Below are 25,472 nucleotides of genomic sequence, written 5' to 3'. Positions count from 1 at the left end.
TTACGAGAGGATTTTTAATCTGTGGGAATGGATGAAGTCCCCAAGTGCCCTGTCAGAGCTCCAGGCCGACCTAATCTATGATAAAAAATGCAAAGTGAGGCGGTATAATCCGAAATTAAATACCGGGCTTCATTTTCCTTTGGCCGGGATGGATGAAGATTTCATAACTATCGTGATTTAATTTTTTGTTAACTACAGCAAATTTCTAATTCATCCAATTCCCAGGTCCTATGGCTCTGACCTCTGAACCCAAACTCATCTCTCCTTAGCCCAGATGCGACTTCATTGCTGACAGAAACTAATGGCCAACCCCACCAAGGTGACACGTGGCTGCGGTGATCAATGCGGCCCGTGGCGTGCCCTTCTGACCCAGTGTCAGGCAGAGAGCCGGTCATTTTTCAAGGGAGCCATTAAAATAAAACAAATGGAAAAGCTGAGGGAGGGGGGACAATGATGCAGAAAATTGTTATATGTCGTTCATTTTCCTCAGGCCTTCTGGAACCTTCTCCGGGTCTCCAGGTTTCCATCCCTCTCCAGTTCCAGGAGCGGCTTCCCTCCTCTCCTGCAGCACCTTGGCCACTCAATGAATGCACACGCGCCAGGGCCAGGGCCCCGCTTGAGGTTCCCCGCGGAACTCCAGGGCCTGTGCCAGGCCAGGGAGACTCGGATTCATTCCCCCAGGCTCGGCTCCCCCAGAGCAGAGGAGGTGCATGTCCGGTGATGTGGGGTGGGAATAACGGCACTCGGGCACTGCCCGCTCTCATCCAGGGCTGGGACCTCATGCCCTAGGAGGAAGCTGAGGCTCGGCGCTGCTTACCCCAAGACCGAGGGTCCCGCAGAGCCCACCTCCCCGGTGTGCAGGCTTCCTAGATGGGAGCGCTCAGCGGCGTCCTCAAGCCCCGTGGTGTGGTGGCCCCAGAGCCCAGACCCAAAGGGACGGGGCAGGCCCGCCCGCTCACCTGCTGAGCCTATGAGTCAGTCCCAGCCTCTACCAAACAGGAGCCAACCCACCTTCCCCAGAGGAGCTCAGGGAGGATGCACGAGCTAAGGTCCCCACGTTAGCGCACGGCACACGCAAGACAGGCACTGAGAGCGGCCACTCTGCCTACCCGCGGAGAACCTTGCAACGATGAGAATGCTGCCTCCCGCTGGTCCCCACACCCACGCCCACAGCAGCCCTAGGGCAGGGCCCCGCTCCGGTTCACCCCACCAGCTCCATAACCTGTATCCAGGCTGGGCAGCTGGGTCTTTGCAGGCTGCCAACACCATGCCCAAGCCTCAGGGAAGAGACGCCCGAATTAGAAATCCCTCTGTGACCGAGGGCCCACCCCACTCAGTAGCACTCTCCTGGGGCGTGCTTAGGAAACTGCCGTCACAGATGCACCCCTGAGGGGAAGGGGTCTGAGAAAGCGGGCAACATCCAGGGCCCCTCCTACCACCACGTGCTCAGGGAAAGGCACGCTCCGGGCTTGCTGCCTGGAATTCTCAGCCCCAACCTGGCCAACAGAAGCCCATTCCTCCGCCAGACTGCCCGCTGCAGAGGCAGCAAAATGGCAACAGCTTGTCAAGTGATGCCGCAGAACAAAGAAGCAAACAGACCTGCCAGCGATGGCTGCAGGGCCGCCCATGCCCCGGGCGTCCCCAGGCGCAGGCCGGCTTGCGGCGGCTGAGGGCTCTGTGTCCTTACAAACTTCCTGTTACAGACGTTGAGCAGTGCAGAATGGGCCGCTCACTCTGCATGGGGCTTTAAGGACTTCCACATCCCAAGGGATGGCCCTGTGCCTCTGGGACCACCCGCCACCCCAGTGATGCCAGTCTGCAGTTGTCTGCAGCGCAGACACCAACTCTGCCCCCACTGTGCAGGGCAGTCCCCCTGCCGCCCCGCCCCCAGCCCAGCTCCAAGAACGGAAGCCATGTGCCCACCGAGTGAGCGGGGTCCTAGACTCACGTCCCCAAGCCCTGCCAGGGCCCCAAAAGACAAAACTTACCTTTGTCTCTGGCAGCTTTTCTAGGAGCGAGCAACTTGGGGGCCTTCTGTCTTTTATAAGAACTACTTTCCATCCTTCTGGCATATTTCTGTAAGACTTCAGCAAGAGGAGGGGGCAGAGGGAGGGAGAGAAGGTGAGAGTGGCTTACGGCCAAGGCACACAAGGACGGACCTGCTCCCGGGCCGGCTCCTGTGGAGCCACATGGCCCTCCTGCCTGGGCCCTGGTCCTGTGCCCCAGTGGCGGCAGCTGAGCGCTGGCCTGAGGGACACACCCGACTGAGGGCCGCCCTGGGAAATGCTCCCACACGCTCCATCACGGTGCACAGATTCCCAGGTGTCTGGTGGCTGAGAGCTCCTGAGGACAGGAACAGCCTCCCTCCCCAGCCTCCCGCACCCAGCCGGGTGCTCACGTTCGTTGAATGAATAAAGGACTGATGGGTGAACCCACGGCAAGGTGGCTGGCCAGACTGAACACGGGCTTGGCAGGGGAGGAGGGTTAAGAGCCAGAGCCAGAGCCAGAGCCAGAGGGGCCTTCATACAGCAGGGTCCACCCCGGCTGGATGGCAGGGATGGGCTGTCCGTGTTCCACGGCAATCACGGCGGCCAACTGGAGTGGGCTGGCTTCCTGAGACCCACTGCGGTCACCAATCCCCGAGCCCTTTGGCCTTCATTCATCTCTGTCCACTGCTGGGGGCATCCTGCATCTGTGATCTGCTCAAACACTAGCCGGCCAGCCAGTGTGGGAAAATTCAGGCCCAGAGGATCTCCAGGCCCCCAGGGTCGCTGGGTCCCAGCCTGTCCCTCTGTCCTCAGTACCCTGGCCCTGCTGACAGGAAGGGCTTCAAGACCCAGGCCCAGACAAGGGGACTCCACTCCTAGGAGGTTCCCTGAGGCGTCGGATCCACAGAGACAGAGAGCGGAGGGCGGGGCCCAGGCGGGAGTGGACGGAGAATGGACGCGGAGCGGACGGAGAGTGAGCGTTTGGTGGGGACAGAGTCTCAGCCTGGAGAGATGGGAGGTTCTGGAGATGATGGTGGGGACGGCTACACAGCATGTGAATGTGCTGGATGCCCCCCAGCTGTGTGCTTGGGAATGGTTATGTGTATTTTGCAATTTAATAAACAAAAGACCCAGACCCTGCTCTATGTCCAGCTTCCAGAAGGTTCTAAAACTGGGAGGATGAAATGTAACTGCCAAGAGCGGCCCACCAATGGCACTGGGCTGTGAGGTCCCCAAGTGGCTGTTGGCCGAGTCCCATATTTGGCTGATGGCCCCAGAAGCCTCCTGGAGCAGAGGGGTAGAGAATGGCCCTTCCTTTGACACTCAGCAGGGCCTGCCTGGATTCCTGTCCTGCTGGAGAGGCAGGATTAGAAATCAGGCTCCAGAAAATAGCAGGCTGGGTCCAAATCCCTGCTTGGCCTGTCATGGCTGGGGTCCTCTCTGACCCTCAGTGTCCTCATCTGACTGGGGATCATAAAAGCCAATCACACGGGGTGAGAGAGAAGCTGGAGTGCTGGGTCCAGAACCATGCTGCGCACCTTGGCCCGAGCTTTCCTCCAGGGCTGCCAGGATGGCTGACTAAGGAGCCACTCACCTGAGGCACGGTGCTGGGAGACCCTACGGGGCTCATGCCCCTGGCCAGGGATTGCCGTGTCTTCTACTCTGCCCTCAGCGGCACTCAGGATGCCTAAGCCTGGAGCAAAGTGGAAAGGGGTCATCGTGAGGAAAGAGATTCTTCAAAGAATTTCTAGGAAAAGGTCCCCATCTGGAAGCTGCTCAAAAGCCTTTAAACATTGTGCTTTTGCCTAAGGCTCCAAGTCTGAGTGCATCCCATGCAAAGGGCCAGTCCAGACACACGCCAGTGCTTAGCTGGAAAGATGGCTTGCAGTGGCATGGCTCTCCAGCCAGGACTGGCACAGATGCCTCTGGCAGCAGCTTTACCAGCCAGAGGTGAGCAGGGCTCTGTGCTGTGAGCTGGGACGGTGGGCTGCCTGGCCTATGGAGCACGAGAAGGGGGTGTTGCGGCCATGCATAAAGCCTCATTTTTGCAAGGAGGAGTATAGGCCTTAGAGGGTCACACCCAAAGTGTTACCCAGGGCAGTTTGGGAGAGAGAGGCCCACGGGGAACGCGGACCAGTTTCATCCATTCTTTGTACTTTTCCGGAAGCTCTATGATGAATGGGCATTGCAGCTTCCTTTAGGAAAAAAGCCACACGAAAGGACAGACCCTGTGGGACTCCACTCCCAGGAGGCCCCTGGAGGGTCAGATCCACAGGGACAGAGGGTGGGTGGGGGGCCAGGGACTGGGGAGGGGATGGAGAGTGAGTGTTCAATGGGGACAGAGACTCAGTTTGGGAAGATGGAAAGTTCTGGAGATGATGGTGGGGATGGCCATGTCAATGTGCCTGATGCCCCCCCAGCTGTTTGCTTAAAAATGGCTAAGTTGGCAAACTTTATGTCATGTGCATTTTAGCACATTTTTTTAAAAAGCATATAATCTTAAAAATAATAAAGAAAACATCTTCCCTGTCTCCTAGAAAAGTTGTGCACCTATGCAATGAGAAAAGCACCCAGGTTGCATCTCCACCATCCGTCCAGCAGGGAAGCTGTGTTTGGATATTTCTTTAAATCCCCCTCACTCCTGTCCACCCATATGCCCAGCACCCGAAACTGCCTTTGGGGGCCTTAGAAGCCCCTGCAGGCTTTTCAGGGCATTCCCGGCCTGAGTCCCACCACACACCTGCTGCAGCCCCCCAGCCCCCCTCACCAGGTCTGCAGCCTCCAGGCCCCAGGACCAGGGCCCCTTCCTCCCCACACACTGCACTGGTGTTTTCACGGCCTCCCCCACCTGCCTCCATCTCCATCCCCATCCATGAACCTTCTTCCTGTGTTAGCTCAGCTCACAGGTACCTCCCAAGAGGACTCTAAGCCCCTCAGCACCAGCCCAGGTGTGTGCACCTGGTGCCTGGCACAGCCCAGTCCCAAGCAGCCCCTCCCAGCCACCCTCCATCCTGCTGCCGCCTGGCTGCCCACGCTCCCCTCACTGGGGAAAGCTGCCTCTGACCTGGGTAGGCCGGGGCTGGAGGGGGGTTCTCCGGCCTTCGGGCCATCCTCCGGGGGGCCGGTGTGCAGGCTTTGCTGATGTTGGCACTGGAGGGCATCGAGGTGCCCAGGGAGGCGCAGCTCTCCTGCCACTGAGCCTGGGCCCGGATCTTGTTCCTCAGCTGCTCCAGCCGTGCGTTGCTCTCTCTGGGCTGCCTCGAGGGCCCCAGCACCTGTGGGGGTCTCTCCTTCCAGGGCCAGTGGCCAGGTGTGCATGGCCCGTGGCCCCCTGAGGAGCCAGAGAGGCGGCCAGGTGACACTGAGCTGTCCCCATCTTTGGCCGCCTCACCTGCTGACCGCAAAGGGGGGCTGCAGGCCTTACCCCGGGGGCCTGCCTGCTCGATGCGGTCAGGCCAGGCCAAGTGGGGAGCACCTGGCTGCTGGGAGGGCCCAGACCACCTCAGGGCAGCCATGAAGTCATCCTGGGCCACGGGTGGACAGAGCCCACCTTCCCTTGGGAGAGAGAAGCAGAGACGGATGGTCAGGTGTGGAGGCCCACAGTGCCAACATCTCACACTGCACCCCACTGTCTCTGGCACCCCAACTGCTCTGCTATTCCTGTCTCAGAATGTCCACAGACTGAGATGGGTGGGAGGGGACGATAACACGGCCCCTTGTGTGTGGCAGAGCTGTGACAGTCTCTCAGATCCCGACCACATTCCTTTGAAGCAGGCACCACCATCAGGCCAATGTACAGATGGGGAAACTGAGGCTCAGGAAAAGCAGACAGCTGAGGCCCCCTGGCCCCCCATCCTCACTCCTCTGGCCTGGCTGCCCTCCAGGGAACGGCATGGCATCTGCCCTGGAGTTGGCACAAACACTACCTGGACTTGACAGTGGCCTTCCTGATGGCTGGCCTGCCCAGGGCCCTGCGGGAATGGGGGCACTGTCTCTGGCTATCTGTGGGGTGGGGCTGCATCCCTTCCCCCAGACAGGCGGGCAGCATGCCCATGAGCAAGGTGGACGCAGCTGCAGGGCTGAAGCATGGGCAGGGCCAGGTGAACCACAGTCACCACCCGCCCTGTGGTCACATGGCGCTTTCCTAGGGCAGCCTCGTGGCCTGCAGTCCTGCACCCATCCCTGCTCAAGGGGGGCTGGCTGCTGCCCGTCTCCGGGTGCTGGCCTGTCCTGACCCCCTGGCCCACGAGGAAAACCCGCAGCAGGTCGTGGAAACTGGGCCTATGCTGCGGAACCACAGGTGGCAATGACCTGGGGGCCTTCCTAGTGGGCTGCCTCTCAGAGGGGTGGGAGAGAATTCCAGGTGGCCCCATGACAGCATAATAACACTGTGTCACTCAGTGGCAGTGAGCTAAGGCCTTCAGTCCTGCTGGGGCTCCAACCAGCACTCCCAGCAGGGCACCGGGGCTGGGGGTTGCCACGCTGGGGAGCAAACTGACCAGGGTGAGGATGCAGTGAGAGGCGGGGTGTGGGGTGGGCTCCCGGGGTGAGAATTAGAGGCAGGGGTGGAGCTCGACTCCAGGCTGGGGTCAGGTGGGGCCAGCTGGGCCGAGGCACCGACTCAAAACATCACCACCTCTTTCTACGTCCCCGTCTTCTGGCTTCTTGGAGGCTGGGTGGGAAACCGGCACTGGCTTTTCAGCTCCCCCTGGCACATGCTCAGGGCACCCTTTTGCCCACAGACATAGTAGCTCAAGATGCCTGAGCCCCAGGAGCCCCAGTCCTGCCTCCTTGGCCCGGCCGCTGCGCTCCTGGGACAGCCCAGCCCTGCCCTCTTTCCACGGGCGTCCTGTCACTTTCTCAATGACCCCTGCAGGCAGAGTGCCGCGGAGGGCACGCAGGCGTGGCGCCCCGAGGAGGAGGGCTGGCTCAAATCACAGCCCCGCCCAGCGGCAGCAGTGTAACCTTGGGCAACCGGAGGCCCCACCCCAGCCCTGGGCATTGTGAGCCTCTGGTGTGTCCGCCCCAGCCAGAGAGCCCGGGAGCAGCCAGGAGTGGCTGAGGAGCTATGAATGCTGTGTCTGGAGTTGCCCTAAAGGCTCTCCTTTTAGAGCAGCCCCAGAGAAAGGGGGGTCACAGCAAAAGACCCCTTGATTCCAGGCAGGCACGGAGAATGGGGCGCTGGGCTCAAGGCTTATTTCAAAGAATCTGTCCTGGGGAACCAGGGATGTCTGGAGGTGGCTGCCACCAGGCAGGGCAGGGGGCAGGCCTCTGAGCCCACAGTCCTCAACCACACTTGGTGGCCCACACCGATGACGCACCTCTGTGGCCATGTCCCCCTGCTGGCAGCAACACGGCTGCCATTGGGCTCCGCCTCGTCCACCTGGCCAGGAGTCCTGCCCTGTCCGGGCTCGCCTGCTCCACTGGGGACATCACCCGGCAAAGCTGAAATGCAGCGGACCTCACTGTGCGTTTCTTCATGATGTTCGCAGGTGGTCAGCCATCCCAGAGAACTGCCCCAAGGCTGCACGGGGGTGCCGCGGGGGGCTGGGAAAACGGGCCCTGCCAGTGGATCTGCGGGGGGGGGGTCCCTGATGTGCTGGGAAGGTACTCGGCCTGCAGACAGCTTCCACTGCCCGGGAGGCCGCAGGTATTGGGATATTATAGCAGGCTTGGGGATGACAGCGGGGGTGACAATGGCGTTCCCCAAACCACCCTTAGACGCTGGGCCGGGAGGCGGCTCCTGAAGACAGCTCAGCCTCCTTCTGTTCCCAAAGGGCCTCCCCACCCTGGCAGCTGCCCCCTGACAAGAATGGGCGAGAATAAAGCCCCACCCCCACCCCTCCACACCCCAAAACCCCCTGCCCAAGCCCTCCAACCTGCAGAGGCCTTTGTTGAAGGACTGGCCCCCACCAGGCCCTCTGGCCCCCACATTCTCCCCAGCGTCCCCCCAGACTCTCCAGCCGTGCTCCCGACAGGACAGAGGGGCAGGGTCATTCTGAGGGGAAGAGGCAGGAGCTGAGCTGAGAAGTTTCTCCCAAACGGGGCAGTGGGGTGCGGGTGGGAAGGCAGACCATGCAGTCAGCCGGGCCGCAGCTCCAGCAAGAAGCCGCGCCGCACATACGGCGGGTGGTCAGCTTCGTCGCTCTGCTGACACCGCAAGCCGGGAAAGTCGCCCGGCAAGCATCGAGGTCTCCCTGGGTCAGCCAAGCACTGGGCCTCCTCCCCTCCTCCCTCCGCACGCTGGGCCAGCTCCCTGCGGCTTCAGACTCGGCTCCCGGAGGCCTTCTGGAAATCTCCCTCTCCTGGTCCATGACCCTCTGCCCAGAGCCCACTGCTGCCCCACCAGTCCCCCTTCCTGCCCCACGGCGGCGACCGCGGGTCTCGGAGCTGGGCCGTGGCCGGTGGCTGCCAGCAGCTGTGCCAGCTCTGACCCCTGTGGCTCCCCCCAAGGCTCCGGGAGGGCTGCTGGGAGGGCAGCCCCCCACGGGCAGGCCCCAGCCCTGCGCACGCCCTCCCCCTCCCCACCCTTCCCTGCCTCGTGCCTGCCTTGCGCCACTGTCACTGTGCAAGTGGGGCCCAGTGTGGCTCCCACCTTAGCCCGGACCCCCGTCTGCCCGCCCCGTGGGCTGACACTGTGCAGAGCTCAGCTGACCTTATCCTGTGCTAACTGTCCTGGGGGAACACCTGCCTCAGTTCCACAGGCTCAGCCACAGTCTTGGGGCTGGGGTCCCGGCAGGGTCAGACACCCAGTCTCCACACCCAGCCACGCACCCAAGGCCAGGAAAGACGGAGCCACCACCTGGCGGGGAGGGCCACAGAGGCCAAAGGGCTAGTGTGAAGGGCAGGGAGGAGCACTGGGGCCCCTGCCAGGCTTGGGGGGAAGACAGTAGTGGGGAGCCCCAGCTCCCAGACAGGCCAGGAGACCCCAGGCATGACGCTGAGCCCGTAGGCATCAGTTTGCTCATCAGGAAAGAGTGCAGAATGTTCGCCACCACCTAGCAGGGTCCCTGCAAGGGCCAGAAGACCAGGGATGCACAGCTCGTCCTGGGCTAGGCACAGGCCAGGAAAAGGGAGCTGGGCACCTCTGTGCTTGCCCAGCCCAGGCCCCACCACTGCGCAGTCCCAGGATGCACATGCACGGTGGTGACTCTCCAGGGCAGTGGCCTCTGTCCCTCACTGCCGCCAGGGGATCCTCACCTGGTACCAGGTGCCCCACCACTGCACCCACTGCCCCGGGCCTTGCTGGGCACACTGACATTCATGCCTGGGGCATGTGGCCTGCTTCCCCCACAGCCTGGGCTGGTCCATGGGTTGGCAGGCAACAGCGGTGGGGAGGCGCTTCCTTCCAGCAGCAGCTCTGGTCTCAGCAGCCACACTGTTTACTTCTCACGGCTTCGTCTCCAGGAAGGCAAGCCCGGAGCAAGCCCGAGCAGGCTCAGGGACGGAGCCAGGGGACCGTGAAGGAGAAAGTCCCACCCTGCCGGGGTCAGGGTTCAAGACCAGAGAACCTGCTGCAACAGCAGCTGGCACAGGCCTGGACATCGGCCTGGCCCCCAGAGGCCATTCACTCAGACCCAGCCCTGGGGACACAGAGGTCCCCACGGTGGGCAGACCCAAGCTCATCCTGTTCCCTGACATGGACATGGAGCCTCCAGCCGCAGCAGTCCATGTGCAGAGGCCACCTCAGTCCTCAGGGACAGCGGGCCCCAAAGGGCCTTGGGGCCACACAGGTGGCAGATGGAGGGGTGGGAACATGGTGACACAAGAGCCAGCAACTGGGAAAGCTGGTTGGAGGCTGGCAGGAGGGTGTCACTGGGGAAGCCAGATGGAAGTTGGCGGGACAGATGGGCAGAGGTGGGCCCCTGGACAAATAGCCGAGCTGTGACAGCCCTGCAGAGGCAACTTGCAAGAATGTAGCACCCGGCACCCCGACCCCTCAGCCAGCCCCAGCGAAGCCCTAGCTGAGACGCTGGGACCATGGTGCAGTGACCCGAACAGGCACACCAGCCTGCAGCCAGCCCAGGGAGCCTCAGAGACACCACCCACTCTTGCCAAGGAGGGACTCAGGGCCCACAGAGGGGTCCACAGGGAGCTCCCCCCAGGCCTGCTCAGGCCCTGCCACCTCCTGGCTCTCCCTGCCCAGCACCCCGACCCTGGGCCTGGAATCCTTCAAGTATTCTGGCTGTGAAGAGCAATGTCCCCTCAGCCGGCCAACACGTGGGGTGTCCCACCCAGGGCTGGGCCCCGTGTCCAGCATGTTCCCCGGGTGGCCTGGGCCCTCCCCCGAGGAAGGTGCCAGGGCCCAACACAGAGCAGAGACCTGCACTTGGCCCTGCTCCCCTGGACTAGGCGTGCCCAGCGACGCAGGGAAAGCTGCCTATGGACACAGACACCCTCACCCTGGGGACCAAAACCATCCTCAAGGGCTCAGAAGAGTCAATGAGAAGCCATGGCTTTGGGGGGCATGCCCACAGGTCTTCCAGCCAGGGCCTTGACCTCTCACTCACTCCTGATGGGAGCCTTCCAGGGGAAGGGGACAGCCCGGGGGGCCCTGTGGAGCTGGCCTCGCTGTCGGGTAACGGACCCGCCAGGCAGGACCACATGCACAAACAACCATCAGCCCCGCTTCACAGACAGGGAAGCTGGGGACAGTTCAGATGGCAGCTGAGTGCCAGCCCTGCAGCAAGACCCAGAGGCAGCGCATCCCACTACCCGGCCTGGCTTTGCCCCCTGAGGACGTCCCAAGCCCTCAGAAGGAGCCCCCAGACAGGAAGACCCCTCCCTGGGGGAGCAGAATGTTGGAGGGGCACCCAGCCAAGTCCGTGGTGGAAGGAGAGGCTAAGACCCCTCCTGAGCTCTGTGCCCCCACCCCATCCAGCCACCCTGCTGGCACCGCCTGCCCCTCCCCCACACCCCCAGGTGTCTGGGGCTCAGGTAGAGCCCCCAAGATACTCACTGGCTGGAAGGTTCCAGGCCTCTCTGTCTGTGGGAGAGCTCCAGGCGGCAGCCATTGTTCAAAGGCCAGCCTCCAGAGACCGCAGGGACCCGAGTCCCTGAGCCTCCAGGTACAGGGGAGGTAGGGCGGGAGGCTGGGATAGAGGCCCGCCCAACGTTGCCAGAGAAACCTGGGCATCCATCCAAGCGGGCTCCTCCCATTGGCCCACTCCAAGGAGCTTCAGGGAGTGAAGGCCAGCACAATCGCCTGGCCTGCCGGGAGACATGCCCCTGGGGCACTCTGCCCCAGAGTAGTAGGGGCAGGGCAGGGCAGGGCAGGGTTTCCAGCCTGGCCCAGAGCCCCTTCCAGTGGCAGAGCGGTCAGGAAGCACGGGGCCGGGGAGGGGGTCTGCAGCTTGGTCCAAAGATCCACCCACATGTCATCTCTGCCCGTCTGAAGCATCGGTGTATGTGTGCGTGAGCGGGGACACCTGGGACAGTTCGCAGCCCCTCTCGGGCATAGCCCTCTGGCCTCACACAGTGGGCAGGTGTCCGGTGGCCAGAGGTGGGACGATGCAGGCAGCGGGGTGGCCGTGAGGTCCCATTACACCGGACTCCAAAGCAGCGAAGCCCCTCACCTGCTAGGAGTCAGCAGGGCACCCTCACGGGGGGACCGGACAGCATTCCAGGCCTGGACCTGCGTGTGGGTCCTCAGGGTCCGGGGCGCTGGCTTAGGATCTCTGTGCTCTCCTGGGGCCCTTGTATTAGTTCTTGAACTGGGGGTGCTGGTCCTACTTCTCACGCAGCTCCAAAAGCGCGCCTGTGGGGTGTGGGGGCCTGGAAGTCCTGGCGGGTGTTTGCTGGGGAAAGTGCAGGGCCCTCTCTGAGTGCCCAGGGCCGCCTACAGGGGCAGTGCCAGCAGGTGGCGCCCGCTCGCCGCCGTGGCCAGGGAGGAGGAATGGGTCTCCCGTGCATTGCTGTTTCTACCACCACCCCAAATTCAGTTGCGTCTCTCACCTCCCAAAACTCTAAACAGCCTCTTGACGAGAAACTCCTCTTTGTTTTTAGGAAATTTGGGTTTGGGGACAGAGAGACTGGATGCAGCCTGGTCTTGAATAAATACTCAGGGGCGAGCGTGTGGCTGGAGATGGTAGGGGACAGAGGCCCCTTGGCCCCTGGGGAGCTGCTCCACACTGTCCCAGGGGAGCCAGGCACCTGGCACGGCCACCGTGGACCAAAGCTGGGCCCTCCAAGCACGACTGCGCTGGGCTGCGTCCCGGGCCAGGGGGTCCTCAGAGGGTGTGAACCCTGCAGTCTGCAGGCTGGTGCTGGGGCTCTGTGTGCCCAGGGCCGCCTTGGCCACCGTGAGCCAGGGGAGATTTGGTGCCCAAAGGTGGACAGGCTCTGCAGTGCCCTGGTCCTGGGGCCAGGCTGACTCTGTCATCAGGTAGAGAAGCAGCTGGAAGCCCCCCTGGTCTGAGGACCGCACACAGGCTGGAGCCTGCAAGGAGCTGGAATTCCTCCCTGGGAGTTCTGGAACATTCCCCCCACCCCCTGGTCAGCGAGACCCCGACACCCCCAGGGGCAGCACCTCCCTGTGCAGACGCAGATGGTCGGCACCTGTGCCTCTGCCACTGCCCTGTGGGTCAGTCCCTTGTCCCACCATTGTCGGGGGGCAGCGCAGCTGTGCAAAGTGAGGGGCTAGGAGGGCTCCAGCTGGAATTCTGACAGACAGGGACACTCCCAGAAGCACCTGGGGGAGCAGAATCAGGAAACCTGCGGTCACGCAGGTGCCCTGCAGTCCAAAAGGTACCAACAGCAAGACAAGTTAAAATGATGCAATGAGTCCCTGGGCACTAGAGCCCCTCCCCTGGCGGCCAGGCCACCTCTTCAGACAGCGGGTTCCAGGTCTGAAAGCTGGCTCAGGGATGGTGGGGTGGCCAGCCTCTGCCCTCCGCTCTGTCCTTAGCTTGTCCGACAAATGCCAGGCAGGGTGCCTGGTTCTGCCTCCCCAGGCACCTGGGCGACTGCACTTGGGGAGGGGGATGCACAGAACACAGGGCCAGGGTTGACACTAACACCTGGAGACCCCCACTGGAGCGGCCATTTAGCAGAGTTCTGCCCAAGGCAAATCTTATGGTGGGTCCCCTGTGTCACAGACCCACCTGGTGGTCACTTCCTGGTCTATGAATGTGTAACTGGGGACCTCCCACCCTGATGATCCTTGTCTGTGGGGTCAGAGCTCTTATTGCAGTTGGAGTGGGAAGGTTCAGGGAAGCTAGGAAACATGCCCCTCCGAGGTCAAGAGAGTATAAAGCCAAAACCACATGGCCTCCAGGGAGGGGGTGGCGGGACCAGTGCCATCCTGGGGGACCCAAAAGATGCAGGGAGGGGGTTGGACCCCATCATATCTCCATTTAATTCCCCAGTCCCATTCCTACTAAGGCTGAGTAGATCCCCCAGTTCCGCCAGTGAGGGTGCACACAGGCAGCAGAGACCCGGGCCACAGCTCCCAGGGCAGGATGACGCGGCCCGAGGCACGGGGGCCCTGCGGCTTTCTCTGCGTGGATGGACAGAGCGGACACATGCAGCTAGCCCGGGCTGTGCTTGACTCCCCCGCCCCGGTCCACAGCACATTCTTCAAGGCATAGCATCCATCTGTGTCGTCTGTGACACAACGTTGCTGGGCCGGTGAGCAAGACCTGGTGGTGACACATGCACTCAAGAGGGTGGCCTTGGGTGGCGGCAGATGAAATGACCAGAGACTCCGGAAGATTCCCAGGCCTGCCGAACCCATAGAAATTCTAAAGGTCCAGTGGAGGGGATGCTTCTGGGCACCCCCGCAAGGCATCTTGTACCTTCTGCTGTGAAAGTGAAGCAGAAGGCCTGGAGGCAGTGTAGCCACACTTGGGATTTCCCTGGTGACGGGGAAGGCTGCCAGCCTAGAGGGGCATCTGGGGCAGGAAAGGGCTCTGCTGAGCGCGGAGACGGCCTGCGCCCTGTGAAGGCCACGCAGGGTGAGGAGACCAGAACCACTGGGACCCCAGTCCGCTGTGTGGCCTCTGCTGTTCCTCCTCCTAGGGCGGGGTCAGCCAGTGCACCCCGAGGGTGGCGGAGCCTGGTCCTCCAGCCAGGGCCTGTGACACCGTGTCAGGCCAGGGCCCACGTCACCAGAGCCGGAGGAGGGGCCCCCACACATCGTACCCTGCCCCCGCTCCCTGGAACCCACAGCCAGGATTCTCAGGCCTCTGTCCTGGCAGAAGCATAGGAAGGCACGGGCTGTCCAGACTGTAGAGCCCAGAGCAGTGGGGACAGAGGCACAGTCCCCCCATGTCATCTGGGGTGATAGCCACCTGTTCCCACCCTTGTCCCCAGGTGCTCCTCCTGCTGGGCCCACGGCTCTATGTGGAGGTCCTCGGTGAGGCACCTTCTCCTCGCAGGGTGCTGCCTCACCTGACACTTGGGCTGTACCCCCATCGCCACAGGTGCTGGTCCCTGATGCACATCATGCACCCCAATCTGTCTGCTTCTGGAAAGCCTGACCTGTGACGACGGGCCAACCTCAAACCAGTCACTCTGAGGGAGGGGCAGACATGCAGATGCCCAGGCTTTAGGGCTGGTCAGACCCCCAGAAGACATCCAGTCCTGCTTGGGGTTGGGTGGAATGGCGGGCTCTGGGCACTGGGTGTGTAGCATCCTGCAGGACCGCCAGCTGGGGCCCTGAGCTCCCGGAGCCCCCTCTGGACCTCCCCTCTGGGCTCCAGACCCTGCTCTCCTAGGGGCCTCCCAGCAGCTGCGGGTGGGCTTCTCTGCCCTTGGCGCTGAGCCGGAGACGCTGTCACTGTCCCGCTTTCAAAACCGGGTTGCTTCTGTCTCCTTTCCTGCCCTTTTTGTCTTCATGAGCTTATAACTTAAAGCAAAGAAACTCGGTTCTGCCATTTACTGGGGCTTCCGGGAGGATCAAAAGTAAATACATGTGGTTGGTGTGTTGTCCCCAGAACCCGGAAGTACAGCATGTCACACAGCCCTGGCACCCCGACCCCACTGCCCCGCCAGCCCCCTGCTCTACTTTAGAATCAGGCTCCCAGGCCCTGCGGGTCGCCAGGGGGTTGTTTTCATCAGTGTACCCTGGGTTCTTTCCCTAATTTCTGGAAGAGCCTGGCCCTGAGGTTTGACAGGTCCTGCAGGGAGAGGCCGGGCCGTGGGGTCCAGTATCTGGTGGGGGAGGCCCCGGCCCATCTCTCCTTCCTTCGGGCAGCCCCCTGCTTGGCTGTCCGGGGCCAGGCACAGCTGCTTTGGTCTGTGCCCCCACCCTGGGAGATTTGCCCTTGCGGAGGGGAGCACCTAGCCCATGGTTAGGGGAGGCAGGTCGCAGACGCTCTTTGGATCGGGGGCTCCCAAGGGCCTCAATGGATGCCTGCTTTGCTTCACTCAGGCTGCTGCCCCTGTACACCGCCCTCATTGCCTCTAAGTTAACTGAGGCCATGACACAGGCCCTGCACCAAGGGGAAACTGACAGCCACGCACAGGACCCCAGGGCCCAGCGTGTCCAGAATCCTCTCTCTCCATAGGACTGACCAGATGATTCGGGAGTTGGGGAAAGGACCCTCTGCCCTGTCCCAGGGCAACTGTGAAGGATCACCCTGTGAAAACAGCCCCTACCCTGCGGCGCTCAGCCCTGGGCTGAGGCCCCAGAGGCCTGGGAGAGGGGCTGCTGGCTGAGCCTAATGCAGGGGGTGGGAGGAGCGGTGAGGCCCAAGGATGAGGGGTTTCCATGGCAACCACCAGCTGCCTGGGCTGGAACCCAGCCGAGGCTAAGAGAAGAGACCCTGGGGGTAAGGGCAGAGTGGGGGTGGCCCCTCTTTCCTGCTTTCCTCTGGCTTCATCTCCACTGCTGGATGGATAGATGGACACCCACGGGGACCCCCCTGGGGAAACAGCTCCCTCCAGCTGCTGCACCCTTACACCCCACCCTCCCCACACTGTCTGCAGCAAGGCCAGGTGCCGAGCTGCTGGCCCAGAGAAGGGGTGCTCAGCGCCTCCCGAGAGCGCTTGCGGGGGTCCCCAGCCCCTGCTGTGCCCTGGACAGCCTGCTGCCTCCGTCCTCTGCCCTGAACCTAGTGTCCTCCAAATGTCCCCTACCTGTCATCAAACGCCAGGCAAACCTGGCACAGACCCTGCCTGCCCCCTTCCCTGACCCCCCATCCTGGCGGCGAAAAGGCCACGTTTCCCCAGAGTAACCCTCCCTTACCACCAGGACTCGGGGCTGACACAGGCCCCTCCAGCCTGCCAGGCTGCCCAAGGCATGTCTGGGGGTGACTGGAGGTGTCTGAAGGCAAGAGGGGCAGGCGCTGGGGCCTGGCCTCCTGGACACCTGGTGGGGTGGGGTCTTCAGGGAGTCAGGCTTCAGTGGTGGGGGGGATGAGGGAGGGTTGGTAGGAAACTGGCAGGGGTGAGTGGGTCTCGGTGGGTCCCTGGAGCCTGAACAGCCTCCCTTGCAAGGGCCGTGCCTGCCTACCTCTCCCTCTCTTCTCTCTGTTTCTGTTCCTACCTGTCTGTCTCTCCCTGCCTCTCTCTCTGTCCCTTCGCAGCATTCACAGCATCACCATCTTCCAGGTCTGGGGGCACAGACGGACGGGACAGGGTTTCAGTCACGCAGCCCAAGGATGAGCCCGCAGGCCACCCTGGCAGGATGAGTGTGTGCCTTGCTCCTCATGTGCCCTGCCACCCTCCCACGGCCTGGGGGAGATAAACTGGTGACAAAGCCTGCAGCCGCCAGAGAGCATCCCAGGAATGCCGTGCAGCCAGGTGTCGCCCGGGGACGTGGGAGGTGCACAGCCCCAAATGGACCTCCAGCTATTTCCAGGGCATGTGTCCGCCCTGGGGAGGCGCGCAGGCCCTGGGGGCAGCCGAGCGTTGGTTTCCTCCCTGTCACCCTGCAGCATGTGCCTGTGGACTCACCCGTCCACCCTGCAGCCCTGCCCTCTGGACTTCAAGGTCCCCAAGGAGAGGGAATGGCTGTGGGTGACCCTGTGGGGACCTTGGGAAAACTGTGCCCAAAACCTATTTCTCAGGGTATCAGGACTGTCGGAAACCAGGTGAGGCTGGGTGTCCCCTTTACCTAAGCAGGTACGCTTGCACATGCCCGGGTCTCTCTCGTCGCCATCCACCTCCTCCCCCTCAGGTTCAGCGTCCACAGCAGAGGTTGGCCAGGAGCTCTCAGGTCCTGGGTTGGGCTCGGCACCTCTGCCAGTGCCTCCTGGCCGTGGTCCCAGCCCCCGGCCCCTGGGTCCAGCCAGAGCAGCTTTGCTGGGGAAGGGCCCAGGGAGGTGGGAGGGGGAGGGAGGCAGGGCCTCGGAGGCTGCGCCCGGAGCTGCCCTGCTGGCCATTGACCCCTGACCCTGGCAGTTGCCCAGAGGGCTGCAGAAGCTGAGTGTCCCACTGAAGCCTGTGTTGGTTCTTTGTCCCTGGGATGGCTCTGGGCAGCCCGCCGCGTTCCCCTGGCCTGGCCCTCATCGGGGGCCCGTGCTAGCCACAGGAGTCTCTCTAGAGCTGCAGGCCTCCTCACAAGCAGCTCAGCAGGAGCCCTGCAGCTATCCTGGCATCTCCCGCCAGGCCTGTCCAGGGGGCAAGGTTAAGTCAGGAAACCAGGGCTCAACCTCAGCTGCCCACAGCCCCTTCCGGGACCTGGGGCATCACTGCTCTGCCCTCTCCTCTGCACGACAGGAGTGGCACGCCGGTGAGGTGGATGCCAGGGAGGGCTGCCCCACAGGCAGGCTTGTGGCAGGTGCCTGGGTGGAGGTGGCACTGCCTACTGCCGAGAGGGCACCCAGGGAAGCTGGGCTTGCTGGCGCTGACCAGCGCACCAGGCGCCGAGGGGCACTTCCCAGGACCAGGCCCGGCATCAGGGTCTCCACCGCCGTCACGTCTCCTCGCTGCTCCCAAGCTGTGCTGTGCCTGGATGGGGAACTGCTCTTCCCTCTAGTGCTCTGGGAGTGAGGCCCTCGAAGGGTGGGCAGACGGGACCTGCTCGCGGCCTCTGCAGAGCGCCGAGTGTCACCGAGGGAATTTACAAGACAGGACTTGACGAGGTGCCCAGGCGTGCAGGGAAGTGAGTTCCCCCACCCCAGGCCGGGAGGAGCCAGAAGGGAGGGGCAGCAGGGGAGGGTGAGCAGAGGGAAGGGGGGCAGCATGGGGTCCAGCACCAGTGGGGGCAGGTGTGATGGGGCGTGACACCCAGGAGCTCATCCTCCCCCTTACCTGTCCTCCAGGAACCCCTGCTCCCCGTGGACCAGAGGCACACCCGTTCTTACAGTTGGGTGGCCCTGTGGGCACCGCCTGGGGCCTGCCTGTGGCACATTCCACCTTCCTTCACAGGTTCTCTTGATGGGAGACAGTCAGGTCTGTACTTGGAGAAGACACACCTCCACGCAGTGCAGCAGGAGGCGATCTCCCTCGAGCCAGGGCTGCCTGCAGGGGCATGAGAGGCATGGTCCCCACAGCAGGTGTTCCCTAAGCTCTTACTGCGTGCCCGGCACAGTGACCACACCACCAGACCCCACATCCTTTACGGTAAATGCAGGATGGGGCTGCTGATCCTATTTACAGGCAGCAGAGGTGAGGATCAGAGAGGGAAAGCATCTTGTCCCAGGTCACAGAGAAGCAGGGGCCTACACTGCACAGCACTCCCATCGGCGGAAGCTCTGATATGCGGCTGAGGCTCCTGCAGCGGGGAGACCCCGACTCCCCAGGCTCCTGGCTTCAAGGAAGAAAGAAGATGCCCTCCTGTGGCGCGCGCTAGGGGGCCTGAGATCTCTCTCACTCTGCCATTCATGTCACATTACAACAGAGGGCTTTCCTGGCACCAGGCACCAGGCCAGGGGCCCAACGGACCCACAGGGGGCTCTCAGTGGTGGACTCCTGGAGCTGCTGCGCTCAGGCCCGGCCTAGGCTGGGCACATGGCAGCCCCTGTCCTTGCAATGATGCCAGCTCAGGGGGCGCCCCAAGGAGGCAGGCCTGGGGCTGCGGCAAACAAGGGTGATGCCCCCACTGGCTGCATCACCCACCCCTCAGGGGCCCAGCAGCAACCCTGGCCAAGGCCCAGCTCCTGCGGTCAACAGGGGAGGCTGCGTGGGACACGCCGCCCGTCCCGCGCTCCGGGCACAGATGGTCCTCATTCCCTGCTGCCTCTTCCGTAGGAAAACAGACCAGCCAAGGGCCAACAGGCCCTGTTTTATCTTGTGTTTATTTTCGTTGGCGTATGCCCTGGCCTGGAGCCAGTGTCCTGCGGGCTGCACGCTGCAAGGGGCTCGCTGCACAGGCCTCGCATTTTCCGGAGCCCAGGGCTTCCGTCCGGGCAGGGTGTCCAGTGCTCCCGAGGGAAGCAGCCCCGTTCCTGCTCCCAGACTCGTCCCTGTCCCGTTTGGTCACAGCAGCTCCTCCAGGGCTTGGCGTCTCCTGGCTGCACTGGAAAGGGGAGCAGGACCGAGCCAGAAGGTGAGCCCCAAATGGGCACTGAGGTCCGCGTGCGTGGCTGCGCCCCGGAGCTGGCCCTGCCGCGCACGGGCATGCTGTTCCCTGGCCAGAGGCCACTCCGGAGCGGCGCAGTGCTCAGGGCGGGTGGGTGGGAGGCCACGTCCAGTGGGCCCCCAGGAATTCACGGAGGAGGGGATGGTGCTGGGATGCAGACGCGGGGTGGGCTCAGCCCTGCTGTGCTACCTGCTTCGCTCCATGGCCACTCGGCCCTATTTCACGGATGAGAAGACCCGGGTTGGGAGGGGACCCGAGGTTTCAGGGTGGGAAGCAGCAGGGGAGGTGGGCTGCGAGTCCACGGCGCTGGGCCAGGCCGCACAGACGGCCTGGTACATGTGATCCCCTCTCCTCCAGGCCCGACTTCATCACGTGGGGGGACAGAACAGCGTTTGTCCCCGGCTCCCGGGTCTCTAAAGTAGGCAGAAGGGCATCCTCCCAGGCCCACACCCCAGCGCCAGTTTGGAGAAGGCGGTGAGGCGTGTTGGGACTGGACAGGAGGAGAGGGCAGGGGGCCACCCACGGGCGGGGCGCCGAACAAAGGCAAGGAGGCAGTGGGCTGCGGAGGCCGGCTGGGCGACGGCCACCCAGGCGCCTCGCAGGACCCGCCGCCCGGGAGCCAGCCCCGCCGCCAAGCCAGGGCCCCGCCCACGCGTCACCCGCCCGGAGGCCCCGCCCCCGCCGTGCCCGGAGGCCCCGCCCCCGCCCCGGGGGCTCCCCCCCCCCCGGCTCCCTTCGCTCCCCTCCCCCACCGCCGCCGCGCCGTCCGCGCCCCCTCCCCGCGCGGGCGGCGGTGACATCACGGCCACGGCGGGAGGGGCGGCACCCGGCGCACATCACTTCCTCGGCGCCTCCCGCGGGCGCGTACGGACTGACGGACGGTGGGCCGCGAGCTCGGGGAGGCGCGAGTGTAGGGTGCTCGGACCGAGGCCTCCGCGACCCCCGCCCCATGGCGGGCCCGGCCCCGCCCGCCGCCGACGAGCTGCCCGGCTCGGCCCGGCGCCTCTACTCCAGGTTGGCCGGGCGATCGGGGACTGGCGATGGACACGGGAAGGGGGACGGGTGGCGGGGCGCCGGCGGAGGCGGGGGCCCCGAACAAAGGCAGCGGCAGGCGCGCAACGTGGCGGGATGTGCCCTTCCTGGGGGCCGCTGGGGGTGAGGGCCTCGGGGCAGGGGAGCCGGAGGGGCACCAGGCGCCGGGAGAGGGATCCTGCCAGGTACGGAGGCAGGAGGGGGCTGCAGGGATGGGGGGCGCTGGGGCTTGGCGCCCCCTGGGGGTGCCAGGGAGGGGTCCTGGGACTTCCCACCACCCCCACCTGCAAGAGCCCAGGGACTAGTGGGTGGGTGGGCGGGATGGATGGCTGCGATGGGCTACTGCCTGCCAGACCCCCATGCTGATGGCTGTGGGGTGGGAGACCGGAAGCTAGGCTCCTGGCACAGCAGATGTGTGGAGGGGCTGCCAGGAGCTTCCCTCCCAAGCCTGGCACCAGCCTCCCATTGCCATGCAGGGGTACTAGGGGCAGCAGGGCTGGGAGACTAGGCTGTGTCACGGGGGCAGAGGGGGCTCTGCCCTGACAGGCCCACCACATGCCTGGGACCCAGCAGACCGCAGGCCCAGGTTGGGGCTACAGAGCCAGCCGGGCGGGTGTGCGCCCTGAGAGGGCGTCTGCCCGCGGGCAGAGTCGTGGATGATGCCAGCAGTCCCGTCTCCGCGCCTCACACGCACTGAGGGTGACAGGTGGGCCCTGCCCAGGGCTGCGTGCCTGTGTGGTGACGTGGGGCCTGACGAGAGTGCTCCACTGGGTGATGCCCTGGGCCTGGCCAGGTGGACACAGGCCTCCTGAGGGGTCTGGACTCTGCCAAGTGTGCAGGCGTCCAGGAGAGCTGGATAGCGTGCCTGCTGGGCACAGAAAACTTAGTGGTGGTAATGCCCAGAGGAGGGCCTGGCTCCCCAAAGTGGGCCTCACAGGCCCCCAACTTGGAGGGACGCCATCATCCCAGCCCCACGAGACTCCCTACCACCGGAGAGCCTCCCCTGCTGCTGAGCCTTCAAGGGGCCTAGCCTGGCCAGAGAGGATTCTTCAGCCCCAACCAACCAGACAGTCCATCAGCGGCAAGCTTCTGCTGGTGCCCAGGCCCCTGGCCTCCTGGCCCCCTGGCTCCCCTGCCCCATGCAGAACTAGGCCCTGGAGGCGGGGGAGGCCTTGCTGCTCCACCCACCTTGGTCTGATCTGCGCTGTTGGCTGGACACACAGCCCCATTGTATGGTCTTCACAGATGAGCCCTGAGCCCCGCGCAGGGGGAGGGGCGTGCGGGTGGGTTTGCTGGCCGCTGACGCCCACCCTGAAGGACCCCGTCCATGGCACCCCATGAGAATGGGGAGCTCTGTAGGGTCGCCTTTGCCCTGTGGTTGTGTGTTCGATGGAGAGAGGGCACTTTGTCCAAAAGAATTGCCGGAGTTGATCTGGCAGCCACCAGCTCTGTGTGAGTGTACATGAGCCTGTGTGTGTGCATGAGCCTGTGTGTGTGTGGTGTGTGTGTGTGTGTGTGTGTGTGTGTGCATGAGCCTGTGTGTGTGTGGTGTGTGTGTGTGTGTGTGTGTATGAGCCTGTGTGTGTGTGTAGGGTGTGTGTGTGCATGAGCCTGTGTGTGTGTGTGTGTGTGTGTGTGTGCATGAGCCTGTGTGTGTGTGTGTGTGTGTGTGCATGAGCCTGTGTGTGTGTGGTGTGTGTGTGTGTGTGTGTGTGTGTGTGTGTATGAGCCTGTGTGTGTGTGTAGGGTGTGTGTGTGTGCATGAGCCTGTGTGTGTGTGTGTGTGTGTGTGTGTAGGGGGGCTGCGGGAACCTTCCCTGGGGAGGGACAGAGCCCCAAGAGGCTGCTGTGAGTCGCCCTGGGCCCAGCCTGGTGTCTGCACGAGCTGAGATCCCAGTCTAGCCCGAAGGGATCAGTCCCGCCCTGGTCAGGGCTGTGTGTGCGCGGCCTTCCCTCAGGGCTCCTGCGGCAGCCAGTGCAGAGGTTGGATCCGACCGTGTGGTCATGCCAGGTTGGGCAGGGCAACTCCTGGTCAGGGCACGCTTTGGAGGCTGGCAGGAAGGGGAGGGAGTCGGAGAGATGTGAACGGGAGCCTTGTGGACAGGTGGGGGCCACAGGGCCGAGATGAAGATGGCCAGAGCTTCTCTGCCCCCCCGGAAGCCTCTGTGTCCGGGGACGCCGACCTGCAGGCGCATGGACACCCTGTGGGCAGGGCCCATTTGGCTGAGCATGCCGCGGACGGCTGTCTGTGGGCCCCTCGGTGTGTGGTGTTCCCTGGGCTGGGCTGGTCCCTTCCGCCTCGCCCCCTCCCAGTGGCTCCCTCTCCACAGCGACACTCCTGTGGGGGCTGCCAGGCAGGGTTCAGTCCTCCTCCAGCGCCGGTCTGGGCGGAGTGGCTCAGAATCCTCTCTGAGAAGGGCCTGAGCCTGGGGATGCCCGCGAGCTCACAAAGTCCCCAGGTGGGGCTGTGGCGAGGGGCCAGGTCAGGGAGGCGGCAGGGCTGCAGTTGTGCTCGGGACCTTGCTCGGCCTCGCCTGGGCCCACTTGCCAAGAGCACAGGTTTGAGAGGGAGAGGCCCATGGGCCTGGGGGGATGGGCAAGTGGCTCAGCGGCTCCCCAAAATGGGGGAGCTCTCCTGCCCGTCCTTTCCAGTGCAGGGATTCCCGCCCCTACCACGCTGTGCCTCAGTCCTGCGCCCACCCCCTGTTGAAGGCATCCAGAGTGTGGGTGACAGCCCTGGGGAGGAAAGACAGAGACTATTGCATTGAGCAAAGAATGGGGCTGGGGTGCACGGCTGCTGGGGGCCAGGGTCCTGGTCTGGAGAGCAGTTTCAGGGCTCGGCACCAGAGGATGCTGTGGAGTCTGGCGGGGCAGACACGTGGGGGCTGGAACCCTGAGTGGGGCCAGGAGGGGCAGGGGGGTCGAGAGCAGGGCCACGTGGTCCAGGGCCAGGTTGGGTACCAAAGCCAGGCCCGAGGGGTGTGGGCATGTGGCGGCCGGAGCAGTAAGGCGGGCCACTGGCGAGTCGATAGCCTGATCATTAACTGAAGCCAGCGGGCAGGCGGGGGGAGCTGGCAGACAGCATCCTATCTCCTGGCCACTGCGGTCTGGCCTCTGGGAAAGCCAGCCGTGGTCAGGCCCTTTCAAGGAGAGATGTGAGGTCAGCGAGGTCAGTCGTTGTGTTAAGAGAATGGATGGCAGGTGGGCGTGGTCCGGCTGGGGCGGTCATCAGCCAGAGGTCAGGACAGGCTAGTCCCTGAGGCAGTGGCCTAGGTGTCCCCCCCTTCTTAGCCCAGGTGAAGGCTGCCCCCTCCCGGGGTTTGGGTGGCAAGGCAGACGGGGGGGGGGGGGGTGCTAAGACCAGAGCCCTGGGGGCCTGACGCCCTCGGCCAGCCCCACCCAGAGCCCCAGGGAGCCCCAGTCTTGTGCCCTGGGGCAGATGGGCCTTGCAGAGGCCACAGGCAGCCCTGCAGGGGGGGCATGTGGGCAGTGAGGAAGGAGCAGGCAGCCCCAGTGCACGGTGAGCGGGCAGATGCCCATAGGCCTGTAGAGGTGGGGTAGGGGGACAGAGGCTTCACTGGGCAAGGAAGTGGCCCACCCAGGCTGGCAGGGTCTCACTGAAGACAGCAGAGGATGGCCGGCCGTTTATACATGGGGTGGCAGCCCGGAGGCAGGCAGGGGGTGGGAGTGGATTTGGGGGCCTGGCTTGTCGACAGGAGCTGGGGGCCTGCCCCTGCCACCCACTGGGGCAGGCGGGCCTGTGAGGAAAGGGCCGGGGCTGGCGAGGTGCCCATCTCTCATTCACAGACACCGCCCTGGCTCTTTGTGGTGCGCGGCCAGGCTCTGGCCTGGAACTGGCCCCAGGGTCAGAGGGCAGTAGAAGTTTGCTGAGGAATCGGGATAAGGGGGAAGGGGGCTGTGCCCCTGCACCCCAGCTGTGTGCCGGTCCTCAAGGGAGCTTGTGGACTAGGATCGCCTCTGGCCCCCCGCCCCCTGCCGCCCTGCCGCCCCGGCCCTGCCCCCTGCTGACTGTGCTGATCCCGGCTCTGAGCAGCCCTGATCCCTTGATCCTCCTCAGGCCCTGGGAGGCCCTGGACCCCCTTCCTGAGGGAGCCGAGGCCACCACAGCCTTCAGCCCCGCTGGGTGGGGGAGGCAGGGGACCTCCCAGGCTGGTGCACCCCCAGACCAACAGCCAAGGCGGGGCAAGGGCTGGCCAGCTGGGAGAGGGGCCAGGAGCCCCGCCATGCTGGCTGCCGCCGCAGAGGGCAGCCGGTGGCCCTGAGCATGGCACAGAAGGCCGTGTGCAAAGTGGTGTATGGCGCCCCCTGCCCCCACCCACTGCTGCTGCCCGTGGGCCTGGAGCTGTGGCTGTACGTGCAGAGGATGCGCCACCTGCAGAGGAAGAGGTGTGCTGGGCTCCTGGATGGGGGGGGGGGGCACCTGGGCAGAGGGCCAGACACCAGGCCCCAGGGGTGAGTGCTGGGCTGGGGGTCAAGGTGCATTTGGTGGTTCTCGGGGTAAGAGAAGCGGGTAGGAGCGTCTAGTTCTGGACACCCTGCTTGGTGCCTCTCCGGGCTCTCCCGCTTTGCTGGGGCCTGTGTCAGAACCTCCACAGTTCGGGATGACTGCGTCGGATACCCCGTCAGTGTTCCCCTGGCCCTTCCCAAGTCTGCCCTTCCCTCCTTTGCTCTTTGCCTGTGATGCCACATTTCCCGGGGGGCAGATCCACTAGCAGGGTGTGGCTCCAAAGCACCCATTTCTCAGACCCCGAGCCCCTCTCTTCCACAGTCACCTGGGAGGAGAACCGGCCTGGTGAGCAGCCAGGTGGGGGAGAGCAGGCCTTGGTTGAGGAGTCCTGTGCGTGGCATCGGAGTGGGCGTGGGCCGCCCCAGCTCCTGTGCACAGCGTCTCGGTGGCCCTCCCCAGAGCACTGGAGTATGTTGAGGTGGGAGGCCCAGGGTGCGGGGGCAGCAGGGAGGCCCAT

At 64.0% G+C, this 25,472-nt stretch overlaps 2 protein-coding genes across 14 annotated transcripts in view; one reads left to right on the top strand and one right to left on the bottom strand.

The window, feature by feature from the left end:
- Positions 1–11,039, bottom strand: part of CCDC187 (coiled-coil domain containing 187) — a 46,781-nt gene extending 35,742 nt beyond the window's left edge. For both annotated transcript variants that reach the window (XM_036901529.2, XM_036901530.2), the window contains exons 1-5: positions 10,948–11,039; positions 7,310–7,433; positions 5,053–5,543; positions 3,583–3,681; positions 1,989–2,084 (exon numbers count right to left, since the gene is read on the bottom strand). In XM_036901529.2, coding sequence (XP_036757424.2) covers positions 1,989–2,084; positions 3,583–3,681; positions 5,053–5,543; positions 7,310–7,433; positions 10,948–11,002 — 865 coding nt within the window. In that variant the 5' untranslated portion in view covers positions 11,003–11,039. The remainder of the gene's footprint in view (positions 1–1,988; positions 2,085–3,582; positions 3,682–5,052; positions 5,544–7,309; positions 7,434–10,947) is intronic.
- An 8,118-nt stretch (positions 11,040–19,157) lies between these two features.
- GPSM1 (G protein signaling modulator 1) overlaps positions 19,158–25,472 on the top strand; it is a 28,489-nt gene continuing 22,174 nt past the window's right edge. For 9 of the 12 annotated variants that reach the window (XM_057499243.1, XM_036901526.2, XM_057499240.1 and 6 more), the window contains exon 1: positions 19,158–19,422. In XM_057499243.1, coding sequence (XP_057355226.1) covers positions 19,187–19,422 — 236 coding nt within the window. In that variant the 5' untranslated portion in view covers positions 19,158–19,186. Of the gene's footprint in view, positions 19,423–20,204; positions 20,470–25,472 lie in introns of those variants that run through there. The other 3 variants (XM_057499241.1, XM_036901527.2, XM_036901525.2) reach the window with 3 other exon arrangements.

This window comes from Manis pentadactyla, chromosome 3 (genome assembly GCF_030020395.1).
Source record: "Manis pentadactyla isolate mManPen7 chromosome 3, mManPen7.hap1, whole genome shotgun sequence".
Lineage (NCBI taxonomy): Eukaryota > Metazoa > Chordata > Mammalia > Pholidota > Manidae > Manis > Manis pentadactyla.
This window is presented reverse-complemented; position numbering and strand designations above follow the sequence as displayed.